Here is a 15000-nt window from a genome sequence, read left to right as displayed (position 1 = left end):
ATAAAAACAACTTTTTCTAGAACCTTAGAAAGGAAAGGCAGGTGGGAGACGGGTCTAAAATTGGAGAGTACAGAGGTGTCAAGATGCGGCTTTTTTAAAAGGGGTCTAACCATGGCGTGGTTGAAGGCAGCTGGAACAGACCCTAAACTAAGACAAGTGTTTATAAAAACAAGCAGACTTGACCCAACAGAACTCAAAACCTCCTTCAAAAACTTAGCTGGAATGATATCTAAAGGACAGTTAGGGTGCTTTCACACCAACAGCAGTTGGTGCGCACTAAACAGTCCATTCGAACCAAAAGCTCTTAGTTCGGTTCGTTTTCGTCGGTGTGAAAGCATCAATCGCACTCGGGTGCGCACTAAATCAAGCGGACCGAGTCCTCCAAAAAGAGGTGGTCTCGGTCCGCTTGATTCCGCACCAAATGGCAACCTCTGGTGCGGTCCCTCTGGTGAGAACGCAAACCTGGACCAACTCAGGTCTAAACTAACTATTCAAAATGCATCAATGCTTAATTTGCGTGCTGCCTGTATATTCTCCTACATTCATTCATGTCATGACCTACCAACACATGGCTGATTTGAATATTCAAATTAGCCATGTGTTGCGCAGCTGCTGAAAGAATGTTGGGGAAACACTGGTATGAAATTAATTTAATCTGTAATATACATGTTTCATTCGATCCAACCCCATACATTTCAAAATACTTCTCAGAGTACGCATACTCATAACAATATCATCCACATCAGCAGGACAGCATTGGTGAAAATAGCGCGTCTCCTCTGCCTGAAATGACGTGATATGTGCCTTCGCCGGATCCATTATTTCCGATGATTGTTCTCCAGCTGCAGCCGCGACTCATTCTAGAACTGGATATTTTGCCAGAAATGGGTAATGTTGATGATATAAAAAGCAAGGGCCAGCGCACGAAACAGTGTGTGAACGTGTCGCCCCATTGTGAAAGTTGAAATTGGCGTTTTTTCCACCGGAAGATGACGAAACGTCATTCAGACCAATGTGGTTCGTTTGTATGTGTGAACGCGGACCACACGTAGTCTGGATGCTACAATGTAACAATTTTACTGCCTGGTGCGGACCAAATAATCGAACTAGCGGTGTGAAAGCACCCTTAGTGGGTTTCATGCCACTAACCACCTTAGAAAGAGATGACAGGGAAATGGTCTCAAACTGCTCGAAAACAGCAGTCTGTGCCGGAGGAGCACAGACTTCAACAAGGGACAAGTTCAAGTTACAAATGGTTTGCCTAACAGATGCCACCTAACAGAGAACACTGTGAGTTCAGTCTGATGATGTTCTTATGAATCAATGCAGCCGAACATCTGAGCAGAAACCCTGTGAATTCTTCTGACCTCTTTATTTATGTGACCACACACACACACACACACACACACACACACACACGCAGCGTGTCTTCACACCATTTATCTTCATAAAAGATCAGAGAGGAGAACACAGAGAACATTTCAGTTCTTCTCTGAGAAACAAAAACAGTCCACAAGAGTCTCAGCTTTACACTCAGACCCCATTTATGCAGCTCACAGACTGTTTATGGACCCCAGGATGCACAAAGACACATGCAATATTAGCAAAATATCACTGTAAAAACTGTAAAAAAAAAAAAAACAGCAGCTGTGGTCGCCAGAACTTTACCATAATAAATACGGTGCAACTTTTTCTAATATTACGGTAAAATGATATTAACACTGTTGATTTCACGTTTAAGATTAAGCCATTTTATTCCATATTTTACTGTAAGAAATAAACATTTCTATCAAAAGAAACGCTGTTCTGCCATATCATTGACAAGAAAATACTTCATAAATGCTGCATGAATTAAAGATTTTACCATTAAATATTACAGTATGTTTCTGTTACACTGTAAAAAATGTTTGTAGAAATAACAGTAAAACTCTGTCAAATACATCAGAAATAGGGCATAAAATGAAAAATTGTACATCACCGTATTAGACACTTTTAATTACCGTAAATCAAAGAATAGCGCAAAACTTTTACTTTTTTCTGTCATAAACTGGAAGAAACACACAGGTTTTAGGTAAAATATAACATTTTCATGCAAAATTTATGGAGAAATGGCATGATGTGTGAATGAATGACACAATTACCCTAAAAATAACAGGATTATTCAGACTAAATGACAATTTTTGCTGATATTTCCATTTAAATTTGGAATAGAAAATTCACTCACTGTAATTTTTACGGTGATGTTCTGGCAACCACAGCTGCTGGTATTTTACCGTAAATTAAACAGATTATTTTTTACAGTGTAGAGATATGGTGTTTAGTACATTTAACAGTGAGAAAAAGTATTTTTACAAAAAAATAAATGCAAAAATGACAGTGATGCTTGTTTATATATAACAGTTTATTTTGTTATAAACACGCTGACAGAGTATTTTACAGTGGAGTAATGTTGTTGTTGTTGTTGTTGTTTTAAACTGTAAAAATCCTGTTTTGTCTGATTTAAACATTTACAGTGTTTCATTGTTACTGAAACTGAATTTTATATCTTTTACTGACATGGTTTAGACATTTTTTCACCCTAAAATCTACAGACATTTTTTACAGTGTAGCCAAACTCAGTCACGGTGTTAATGGATTCATCACAGCTTCCTGTTTTATTTCTATATAATAAGAGATTTGTTGAAACTGTGTGATGAATAGATGGACTCCAGACCGTCATGTGACTGAACCGATGTGACTTCAATCAAACGATCTTTTTATTTCTAATGGCTCTAAAAGTGAAGTTTGAATCGATTGTGTTTTGTGTTTGGTGAAGCAGAAAACCCAAAGAAATCAATCCATAACAGCTCGTGTTTAACAGTGTGTAATGTGCTTCAGTGTGTGTAGTGTGTGACCTGCAGTCACCTTGCCTGCAGCTCAGCTTCAAACACGCTCTCTCCGTAGAAATCAATGAGAGCTTTTGATGGAAGCGTCGGAGCTCTGAGTGTTTTTACTGATGTTTGTCATGGCGACACTAGAACCTGCAGACATAATGTCCTGCTGAAGGCCACCACAGGAACACAGTGGCCTTGTGTGTGCATCTCACACACACACACACACACACACACACACACACACACACACACACAGAGGAATGTGTCGAGCAGCTGAGAACTGTTAGTCCTGTTCAACTCTGCAGGTTTGAGCTCCGCTGAGAAACTCTCAGCTTCACTTTGTTTCCATGTTAAACGACACAAAAAACCCCTAAACAGAACGGACCAACACTGACAACAACTGACCAAAAATACTTTAATGACATGCAAAATGATCACAAGGTGATGGAAAAAATACGACCACAAAAAGACTTAAAACGACCACAGAAGGACATGAAATGACCAAAAGGAGATACAAAAAACCACTCTAAAGCAGGGGCAACTCAAGTTACCGGCTGGAGGCAGTTAAAAAATGACCAAATGAAGACACAAAATTACTAAAAAAAGACACAAAATGACCAAAAAAAGACACAAAATTACCAAAAAAGACACAAAATGACCAAAAAAAGACACAAAATTACTTAAAAAATAAACAAAATGACCAAAAAAGACACAGAATTACCAAAAAACACACTAAATTATTGTAAAAAGACACTAAATAATTTAAAAAGACACACAATTATTAAAAAACGACACTAAATTATTTAAAAAGACAAAAAAAGACACAAAATTACCAAAAAAGACACAAAATGACAAAAAAAAATACACACAATGACTGAAAAAACACTAAATTACTTAAAAAAGAAACAAAATGACCAAAAAAGACACAGAATTACCAAAAAACACACAAAATTATTTTAAAAAGACACAAAATGACCCAAAAAGACACAAAATTACCAAAAAAGACACTAAATTATTTAAAAAGACACACAATTATTAAAAAAGGACACAAAATTATTTAAAAAAGACAAAAAATTACAAAAAAAATCACAAAATTACCAAAAAAAGTAATTAAAGGGACCTTCCACACACAACACGGTAAAGTTCCATTTATATAAAACTCACATTAAACTTTCATATCAAGGTGGGGGCCACAAAATATAGTCACGAGGGCCACAATTGGCCTGTGGGCCGCCAGTTTGAGACCATTGGTGTAAAGAGACGAAGCACAACCACAAATTCATACGAAACGACCACAAAAAAAACAGACATAAAACAACCACAAAGACGCGTAAAATTACCTCAAAGAGACATAAAACAACAACTAGGACTTTACTCTAATGAGATGCAAAACGACCACACAGAAAGAGGAAAAACAACCTCAAAATAACCACCAGTACATGCAAGAAAAACACAGTCAAACAACCATGAAGAGACGTAAATCAACCACTAGAACTCTACTCTAAATAAACTCTAAGAAAAGACCACAAAGATGCACAAAAACTACCTTAAAGAGACGTAAAACAACCACAAAATGACACCAAACGACCACAAGAGACGTCCTGTTCAACTCTGTCTGTGTGATTTACAGCAGAAACTAATAGAAGGTTGTCAAAACAGATCATTAAAAGAAACGTGAGGCTCAAATAAACAGCTTCTGTGCTCTGACTCATGACTTCCAGTTGGGTTTCTAGTGGTAGAAGTAACAGATTACTCTACACAGAAAGTAACTAGTAATGTGTAATTTATTACATTTAAAAAGTCTCTAACGTGAGCGATCATCAAATAAATGATCAAATACTAGTTTAATCTTCTTTTTTTGTGATGTTGGTGACTGGGCTGAATCCAAAGAGCTGCAGATTTGAAATATTTTTAATTTATTGCAGTGAAAAAGTGAGTAACGTGATGATAAAACAGCTCAGAGGATCGTGTCTCTCTGCAGGCACTGAAGTCAATGAAATGATGAATGAAAGAAGTGTAAATATAAATATAAAGTAAATATAAAGCAGGCAGGCGGACGTGTTTTCTTAGTATTTGTCGTCTTTTCGTGGCGTTTGATTGGCTCTTCTTCTTCTGTTCCACTCTTCACCTCACTGAGAGAATTAAAAAGGTCTTACATGATCCCGTCTGACAGTAAAACCCTGAACAAAACCTTATCGCACAATCTGCACTCTGTGTGTGTGTGTGTGTGTGTGTGTGTGTGTGTGTGTGTGTGTGTGTCCTGCCTGCAGCAGTGTGTGTGTGCAGGTCGGAGCGAGACTCCGCTTGTCTGTTTGAGCTGCTCCTCTCTGTCCATTTTGCCGTTGAAGGAAAATTCCAACGGTTGAACAGCTTCTGTTTTCTTTTGCTTCTTCTTCTTTTTTTTCTTTATTTCAACACTTTCTCAGGATTTAATCTGCGGTGGTGACAGAACGAGTGCCGGCCTCCTAAAAACACAAATAGAACAGAGAATGTGCAGCTCTGCAGGAGTCTGTGACACTAAAGGTTTTTTTTTTCATGCAATTAACTAACAAATCAATATATTTTTGTCATGAATACTTCTCAACGAACGTGAATATTATGCTGCGAAAAAGCGACTTTTCCTGCGAGTTTTCCTGCAGGAAAAGTCGCTAGTAATGTGTAATTTATTACATTTAAAAAGTCTCTAGCGTGAGCGAAGTGGGAGGATAATTTTCTGTTCCTCAGAGCGTCAAATAAATGATCAAAAACTAGTTTTATTTCCTTTTTTTGTTATGTTGGTGACGGTGCTGAATCCAAAAAGCTGCAGATTTTAAATATTTTTAATTTATTGCAGTGAAAAAGTGAGTAACGTGATGATAAAACAGCCTGAAAATAAAGTCTCTTTGGTCCAAACTAAGACGATAAACTTCCTTTCCTTTGTTTATCCATCACAGCTAATAATGCTAACAAGTCTTAACAGGAAAATGTGAGTGTCATCAGCATAATTGGTTATTTTTTAAATTGAGTTTAGTTTTTATGAAACGAAAATGACCGAGGCCCAAGAACTGAACCCTGTGGAACACCAAAGGCAAAAGTTCTAACAGGGAAACACAGCGGAGTGTTGTCAGCGCTTTTATTTAAATTTGTTTAATTTTTATGAAACGGAAATGACAGAGGCCCAAGAACTGAACCCTGTGGAACACCAAAGGAAGGCGGCTTTTTGTTTCGGTCATGAATATTCTCACAGAATGTGAATATTATGGTGCGAAAAGTGACATTTCAGAGTTTTCACGCAGGGAAGAAAGGCAACAACCAATCAGGTTGTGTTGTTTACTTATGAGGATTATAAACAACAACAGAGAGGCTCTGGAGTCCCAAACAACTTCCTTTTAACCCTGACAAAGACGACACATACAAAATCCCGTCTTTCTGTCCGAACCTTATTCTTCTGCAATTATTTCAAGGTTTTTGTTTGTTCGGCTGATACAAGTTTTATTTCATTTAAATTTGTTTCGTTTTTATGAAACGGATATGACAGAGGCCCAAGAACTGAACCCTGTGGAACACCAAGGGAAGGCAGCTTTTTGTTTCTGTCATGAATATTCTCACAAAACGTGAATATCTTGCTGCAAAATCATCATTGATTGTGCTAATACTAGTTTAATTTTCTTTATATTTGCTTTTATATCAGAGGTTCAATCAGAGGCCCCTGATTGAACCCTGCGGAGCTCCAGAGGACGTGGGGAACAAAAAGGAATGAAGAGCCTCATATAACTCGTTTTTTTCACTATTGTTGCCAAGACCAGAATATTCTTGATCACTTTTTGTGCTCCTGCTTCGACGTGAAAGCCGTTTGAGGAATCAGTAAACTGAAGTGTGAAGGACCGAGGCCTCTCGCTGTGTTAACAGCTGACAGGAGTCCAGCTGTGTGTGAACTCTGACCTCTGACCCAGCAGAGTCAAACGCAGGTTAAAGACCTTTTGAGTTCCCATGTTACAGTACGGGCAGCCGGCGGCCTGTGTAATCCTGCTAACACTTTTCCTGAGCTCCATTATTGACATTCTTCACATTCCAGCTCTGAAAATCCCCCAGGATGCACTGCTGCTGCTGCTGCTCCTGCTGCTGCTGCTGCTGCTGCTGCTGCTGCTGCAGGTCAGATCGATTCATTTATTAAGCCGACTAAAAAACAAATCGCTCTCTGCCCCGAGGCTGTTTTACACACAGTTGTTCTAATTCACTACCAGCTCTAATTGGAGCGATTTAATTGGTCCACAGACGGGACAGAGTTCCCATGATGCACCTGGGTGATTCTCATGAACATGGTGCAGCTCACAGGAAAACTCCAAGAGCTTTGAATACATATTTTATTTGACTCTTTATAACAAATACAATCTAAAGTCCCTGTTTCATATGAATTTATCATCTATTTTAAAAATGTAAGGTATTTTGTGACATTTTTAGAGACACTGTGAGCAACATTCATTACTGTAACACATTTTAAAATAAAAAACAACAACAAAAGGTTGTTTTTTTTCCTTTGGAAAGCACTTCAATATGCTCAAGGGTAGCTGGCATCACAAAATGTATTTTATTAAAAAACACACATATTTTAATTTAAACGATTCTATCATTACCGTAACATTTAACCATTATTTATCATCAATTTTCATTCAGATTTTGTTCTTTATACATTGTTAAAAACCATTATGTTTGATTATATTCTGTTAAATTATACATTTTTAAACAAATGTATATTTATTTTTATAAAGTTTTTTAAATATTTATTGTATATAAGTGTGGGGGAAACCATGAAGTTCTTATCTGGATGCATTACGGTGATGAATTTGTGAATCAAAAATATATTCAAAAATATAAAAAATACTATTTTAACACAAAACAATGAATTGTGTCTCATTATGGCCACCTGTTGGCTACCAAACAACTACAATAAGACACAAAACAACCACAAAGAGGCTTCACAGAGATGTAAAAAGGCAACAAAGACAAATCTGCTACAAAGTCACAGAAACAAGAGATGCAAAAACATCCACATAAAGATAAGAACTCCTGCAGAAAAACAGCAAACAACCAGGACACAAAATGAGCATGAGGAGGCACAAAACAACCACAAAGATACAAAAACTACTGCAAGAGATGCAAAAAATCCCACAAAGATGAAAAGAAAAGAAAAGAAAAAACAACAAAGACATGCAAAACAACCACAAGGAGCCTAAAACTACTGACCCTAACCACAAAAATACTTTAATTAGATGCAAAATTATCACAAAGACATAAAACAACCACAAAGAGACACAAAATGACCAAAAGCACATACAAATACTCTGAAGAGATGCAAACCGACTACAAAGAGACAAAACACAACCACAAATTCACACAAAACGACCACAAAAACCCAGCAAAAACCAGACATAAAACAACTACAAAGAGACATAAATAGACCACAAGGACTTTATGCTGAAGAGTTGCAAAACGACCACACAGAAAGATGAATAACGACCATAAAGACGCATAAAACTACCTCAAAGAGACGTAAAACAACCACAAAATGACACCAAACGACCACAAAGAGACAAAACACAACCACAAATTCATGCAGAACGACTTTACTGCAAAATGACCACACAGAAAAATGAAAAATGACCACAAAATGACCACCAGAACATGCAAAACAAACACAGAGACAAAACAACCACAAAGAGACATAAAACAACCACAGGATGCAAGAAAAAAACACAGACTTAAACAACCATGAAGAGATGTAAATCGACCGCTAGGAGTCAACTCTAAAGAGATGAAAAACGACCACAAAGACGCACAAAAACTACCTCAAAGAGACGTAAAACAACCACAAAATTACACCAAACGACCACAAAGAGACAAAACACAACCACAAATTCATACAGAACGACCACAAAAACCGCCTTACAAAACCAAAGACATAAAACAACTACAAAGAGACATAAAATGACCACAAAGAGACAGAAAAACGACCACAAAGAGACAAAACACAACCACAAATTCATACAGAACGACCACAAAATTTGCATTAAAAAACAACAGACATAAAACAACTACAAAGAGATATAAAACGACCACAAAGAGACAGAAAAACGACCACAAAGAGACAAAACACAACCACAAATTCATACAGAACGACCACAAAATTTGCATAAAAAACGACAGACATAAAACAACTACAAAGAGACATAAATGGGCACTGTGAGAGCAGGAAGTGTTGTGTGTGTCTGCAGCCTGCTGCAGTTTGTCCTCGCTCTGATTGTTGTCGCCGTTTTTTAGTCAGTATGCTAACACCGTTGTCATGGTTACCGCGAGGCTCCAGCGCCGTGTGTATTGTTTTTATTGGAGTCGAGTTTCATTTAGCTGCTTCCAAAGACACACACACACAAACACAAACACAAACACACACACACACACACACACACACACACACACTCAGGCTGGAGGTCAGATCTCTCTGCAGTCTTGAAAACATTTGAGAAGTTTTAACAAGCAGCCGACGGATCTGAAGACGTTTTATAGATGAAATAACTGATCAGAGAAATGAACACAAGAAAAAATACACACAAAGAAACACAAAGAGATGTAAAACAACCACATGAAGATAAAAAGACCAAACAGCCACAAAGAGACAAAAGAGACAAAGAGACTCCAGCAACAGAACGGATGGAAAGACGACACAGAAAATACCCAGAATTGTTTTTTAAACTACTATAGGAGAGAAAAGTCAACAATAAAGAGCCTAAAGCTACTGCAATGAGATGCAAAACAACCACGGAGAGACAACAAACAACCACGAGAGGACCACAACGACATAAAAAACATTAAAAATTAAAATTAACGAAATAACGGAAACTAGAATTGAAAAAACATTTTCTTTAACTGAAATAAAAGTAAAAACGAGAGTTTTTAAAAAAAAAAAAGAGATGATAAACCAAAGGAAATGAAGGCAAAAATTATTATGACCTCTTTGAATCTCACACCAAACAAATAGCCCATTTACTAAACAACTAAAACTAATAAAAACTAAACTAAAACTATCAAACTCACCCTAAAAACAAAATAAAACAAACTGAATTTGAAAACAAAAATTCACAACGAAATTGAAACTAAAACTAATTAAAAATCCAAAACTATTAAAACCTTGAAAGAGACAAAAAACAACCACAAAGAGACAAAAAAACACATGTAGAGATGGAAAAAACAGTATAAAGTTTAAAAAAAAACTACTGCATCGAGACACAAAAAAACACACATTTTTTTTAAACTACGACAAAAGACAAAAACTGCTATCAAGAACTGCAAAACAGATGAAAAAAATGAATTAAATTTTAAAATTTTACAAATTATTACGACATGAAACAACTGCAAAGAGACAAAAACCAGCTGTAAAGAGATGCAAAACAACCACAAAAGACTAAGCGTACTGCAAAGAGACAACAATAAACTGTAAAAAGATGCAAAAACAAAAAAAGTTTGAAAAAAACTTCCATATAGAGACAACGAAGTCGTGCAAAACTAAAAAAAAAAAAAGAACCATAAGCTCAAAAACCTCAAATCACAACGAGACACAAACAACAACAACGAGTGTAACAAAGTGTCCTTCTATCGGTTGAATGAACGAGTCGTTAAACTGAACCTCTAACCTGATCAACAACAACAACAACAACAACGACAACGACAGCGACACGTCTGTGCAGTCGGACACTCACTCAGTGATAAAATCCTCCTGAGTCTAATTGTTGCTGAGACAAAGAGTGAGTTCAGTCAGCTGTTTCCACTCAACACACACTGTTACCTCTGTGTGTGTGTGTGTGTGTGTGTGTGTGTGTGCTGAGCTCAGCGTTTCCTCCTTCATTCTCTTATTAATTGTCTTGTTGGGCGCTCTCAGCTCCCATGATGCTTTGCTGTCTGGATCTTCAAAACAAAAGAAACACAGAATCTGGCTGTTTTTGGAGGAGAAATGCCCAAAAACATCTCCGGCTCCACGACTCCTCCTGGTTTATCTGAGTTTTATCTGATCTGAGACCAAAGTTTTCTCAGTTTTATGATTCATTGATAAGATGAAGCTGATTTTTCATAATCTAGTGAAAAGAATCAATAGTTTCAGAGCTAATTAACACGAAATACACAAACGTTAATGTGACGAGTCAGAGAAACATGATGAGATCCTCCTACTGTGTGTGTGTCTGTGTGTGTGTGTGTGTGTGTGTGTGTGTGTGTGTCTGTGTGTCTGTGTGTGTGTGTGTGTGTGTGTGTGTGTCTGTGTCTGTGTGTCTGTGTGTATGTGTGTGTCTGTGTGTGTGTGTGTGTGTGTGTGTGTGTGTGTATGTCTGTGTGTGTGTGTGTGTGTGTGTGTGTGTGTGTGTGTCTGTGTGTCTGTGTGTGTGTGTGTGTGTGTGTGTGTCTGTGTGTGTGTGTGTGTGTGTCTGTGTCTGTGTCTGTGTGTGTCTGTGTGTGTGTGTCTGTGTCTGTGTCTGTGTGTGTCTGTGTGTGTGTGTGTCTGTGTGTGTGTGTGTGTGTGTGTGTGTGTGTGTGTGTATGTCTGTGTCTGTGTGTGTCTGTGTGTGTGTGTGTGTGTGTGTGTGTGTGTGTGTGTGTGTGTGTGTGTGTCTGTCTGTCTGTCTGTGTGAGTACAAATGAAAACTGAAAATCTTGTGATATATTTTGAATTAATAAATTATTAGTAAAATAATTAATAATAATTATATTAAATAATAATAATTAATAGTCAAAATTAAATGGGGGATTAATACAAATGTAAATGTAATAATCAATGCAAATATAAATAAATACCATTAAAAATGAAAAATACAAGAGAAACTTGAATATAAAGGTAAATAAATAGAGGAATTATTTAATAAAAATATCAACTCATGTTGCATTTAATCAATTAATTATTATTTGACACATTTAATGACATTAATTAATTTATTTTATTTTGGCAGACACATTGAGACATTTTGGCTCATTTGCATTTATTATTTTCATTGTTCTGCATCATTTTAAATCATTTTTCATCTTTTTGTTGTAGTTTTTTGTCTGTGTCGTCGTTCTGCATTTTGATTTTTTTCTCTGTGGAGGTTTTGTATCTTTGTGATGATTTTGCATCAAGTTTTGGTCATTTTGTGCCTCTTTGTTGTTGTTTTTTTAGTCGTTTTTTGCAAGTTCTTGTGGTAGTTTTGCTTCTATCTTTAGTCGTATTGTCGTAATTATTGCATATTTATTTTTTTAAATATCATTTTATATACATTTATTAGCATATTAACTTATTTAATTCATTAATTTATATTCTGGCAGCTTTTCTCCTGCGTTGGTTACAACAGACTCTTCGCTGACTCTTTAGGGTTAAAGACAGTAATGTGGAGATTAATAATAATAATAATTAATAATCAATAGTTGAGTTATTTTCCCTGCTGGTGTTTTCAGGTTCACAGTGACGACGTTTGGCTCCGACACAAAGAAAACAGCAGGAAATGAAGCTTTAACTGGTGATAATTCATCCAAACTGTTATTATAGATATGAGTTGAGAGATTAATTAGGTCGTTTATTATATTATTATTACAGAAACAACTCACGTCATATTGTGTTAATTACTCTTTAACCCTCAACAAGTGTTTCAGGGCGTTTTTTACACTCTGTTCCACTGCAACATATTAAATCTCTATAATCTAAAAGTCCTTCAGCTTTATGGAATCAGCACAATCACAACACACAACTGTCACAAAGACGACAAAGAAAAAAAACGTCACAAAATCACCACAAAAAAGACAATAAAAGACCAAAAAAAAGGCACAAAATGACAAAAAAAAGACCAAAAGAGACCAAATAACACACAAAATATCCCTCAAAAAGATGTAAAAATATAAAAAAGACACACAAAGACCAAAAACAAAACAGCACTATATGACAAAAAACAGTTTTCTATACTCCATATTGAAGTATTGTCATGTTTGCAGGCTCTCCTGTCCTCTCCCCTCAGCTCTGTGTAAACAGATTCTCAGCTAATATTTGTCACATGTCCGTTAATTAAAATAATGCAAATATATGATTATATACGTATTTAATAGATAATGTGGCCAAAATCTCTCTCTCTCTCACACACACACACACACACACACACACACACACACACACACACACACACACAAGCTGTAGTATAGTAAAAATTTAAAATTTTAAAAAACTAACAAAAAAAGTCATAGTTTAGTATTTTGATACATATAATAGTATAATATGTTGAAAAACGACATTTTACAGAATGTCCAAAAAAAATAAAAATAAAATTTAAAAATAGGGTCAAACTGTAATTTGTCCATTTTGTCCATTATAGTATATTTCCAAAATCATTAAAAATATATTATAGTTTGTCTAAAAATGGCAAAAAAAAATCATAGAAGCTTCAGAATATTTTGTTGAAACTGGAACATTTCAGGTATTTTTACGTTTTAGTACAAATTATATTATTATATGTTTGTACAAAACCTGGAGATAGAAACAACATAGTGTCATATGCTGATACATATAATAATAACAATAATAATAATAATATATTTACTACAATATTCTTATTTGGGTCTTATATTTATAATACGTTTTGTGTGTTTAATGTGACTTTTTGGTCATTATTTATCATATTTATTATCAAAAAGGGAGTTTTGAATATGATTCAAATATCAGATGAAATAAAAAATGAATAAATAAAATAAAATATGTTCTGTACTTCCTGAAGAGAGAAAGAAAACTACAACAGCCCCGAAAGAAATCTGTTATTAAACTCTTTTAAAGTTAAATCAGCAGAAACACGCAGAGGAAACTGTTGAAAACTCCCCGGAGCTCTCTCCCTCTCTCCCCGGGCTCCAAGAGCTCTCTCCCCGGCTTCCGGAGCTCTCTCCCCGGGCTCCCGGAGCCCTCTCCCCGGGCTCCCGGAGCTCTCTCTCCGGGCTCCCGGAGCTCTCTCCCCGGGCTCTCTCCCTCTCTCCCCGGGCTCCCGGAGCCCTCTGCCCGGGCTCCCGGAGCCCTCTCCCCGGCTCTCCCTCCCTCCCTCCCGGCTCCTACCTCTCCGTTCGGGGCTGGTGGTGCAGCAGCAGCGGCCGAACAGCAGCAGGAGCAGCAGCGCTTCTCCTCCTGCTCCTCCTCCTCCTCCTCCTCTTCCTCCGTAAAGCTTCATGTGTGCTGGTAGTTGTCAGTGAGCCTCCTGCTGCTCCTCCAGGAGCAGCTGAAGGAGTTCCTGTTTCTGTGTGAGAGGTGAAGCTGACTGACGGATCACAAACTCTCAGAGTCCACACCTCCTCCTCCTCCTCCTCCTCCTCTCTCTCTCTCTCTCTGTCTTTTCTGTCGCAATTTGCATCTTTTTGTGCAGTTTTGCGTATATTTTTCTCATTCTGCATTATTTTGTGGTAGTTTTGCACGTTTAAAAAATAGATTTCCACCATTTTTTGGTAATTTTGCAGTTATTTTTAGGCGCTTTGATCTTTTTGTGGTAGATTTGCAAGTTATTAAATCGTTTTTTATCCTTTTATAGTAGTTTTGCATGCTTTTAAAATTGAGTTCCGGTCCTTTGTGGGAGTCTGGCAGCTGGTCGTTGTCTCTGTCTCCACATTTTGCATTTTATTTTGAGTCATTTTGCATTTATTTTGAGTCGTTTTGCATTCATTTTGCATTTATTTTTAGTCGTTTTGCATTCATTTTGCATTTATTTTTAGTCATTTTTCATTTATTTTGAGTCGTTTTGCATCTATTTTGAGTCATTTTTCATCTATTTTGAGTCGTTTTGCATTCATTTTGCATTTATTTTTAGTCGTTTTGCATTTATTTTTAGCCATTTTTCATTTATTTTGAGTCGTTTTGCATTTATTTTGCATCTATTTTGAGTCGTTTTGCATTCATTTTGCATTAATTTTTAGTCGTTTTGCATCTACTTTGAGTCATTTTTCATCTATTTTGAGTCGTTTTGCATTGATTTTAGTTGTTTTGCATTTATTTTGAGTCGTTTTTCTTTGATTTTGAATCATTTTTCATTGATTTTGAGTCGTCTTGCTCCTGTTTTTAGTTGCTTTTTATTTACTTGTGTTTTTGCATCTTTCTGATTGTTTTGCATCTATTTTT

General features: G+C 36.4%; 1 protein-coding gene across 1 annotated transcript in view; it reads right to left on the bottom strand.

The window, feature by feature from the left end:
* Positions 1 to 14152, bottom strand: part of LOC131962177 (melanoma receptor tyrosine-protein kinase-like) — a 55609-nt gene extending 41457 nt beyond the window's left edge. Inside the window, exon 1 of the mRNA XM_059327141.1 lies at positions 13951 to 14152. Within this exon, the coding sequence (XP_059183124.1) occupies positions 13951 to 14062 (112 nt within the window). The 5' untranslated portion in view covers positions 14063 to 14152. The remainder of the gene's footprint in view (positions 1 to 13950) is intronic.
* Between the last annotated feature and the right edge of the window lie 848 nt (positions 14153 to 15000).

The sequence above is a fragment of the Centropristis striata genome, chromosome 23, assembly GCF_030273125.1.
Source record: "Centropristis striata isolate RG_2023a ecotype Rhode Island chromosome 23, C.striata_1.0, whole genome shotgun sequence".
Lineage (NCBI taxonomy): Eukaryota > Metazoa > Chordata > Actinopteri > Perciformes > Serranidae > Centropristis > Centropristis striata.
The sequence above is the reverse complement of the archived record's forward strand: the minus strand, read 5'-3'. Positions and strand labels throughout refer to the sequence as shown.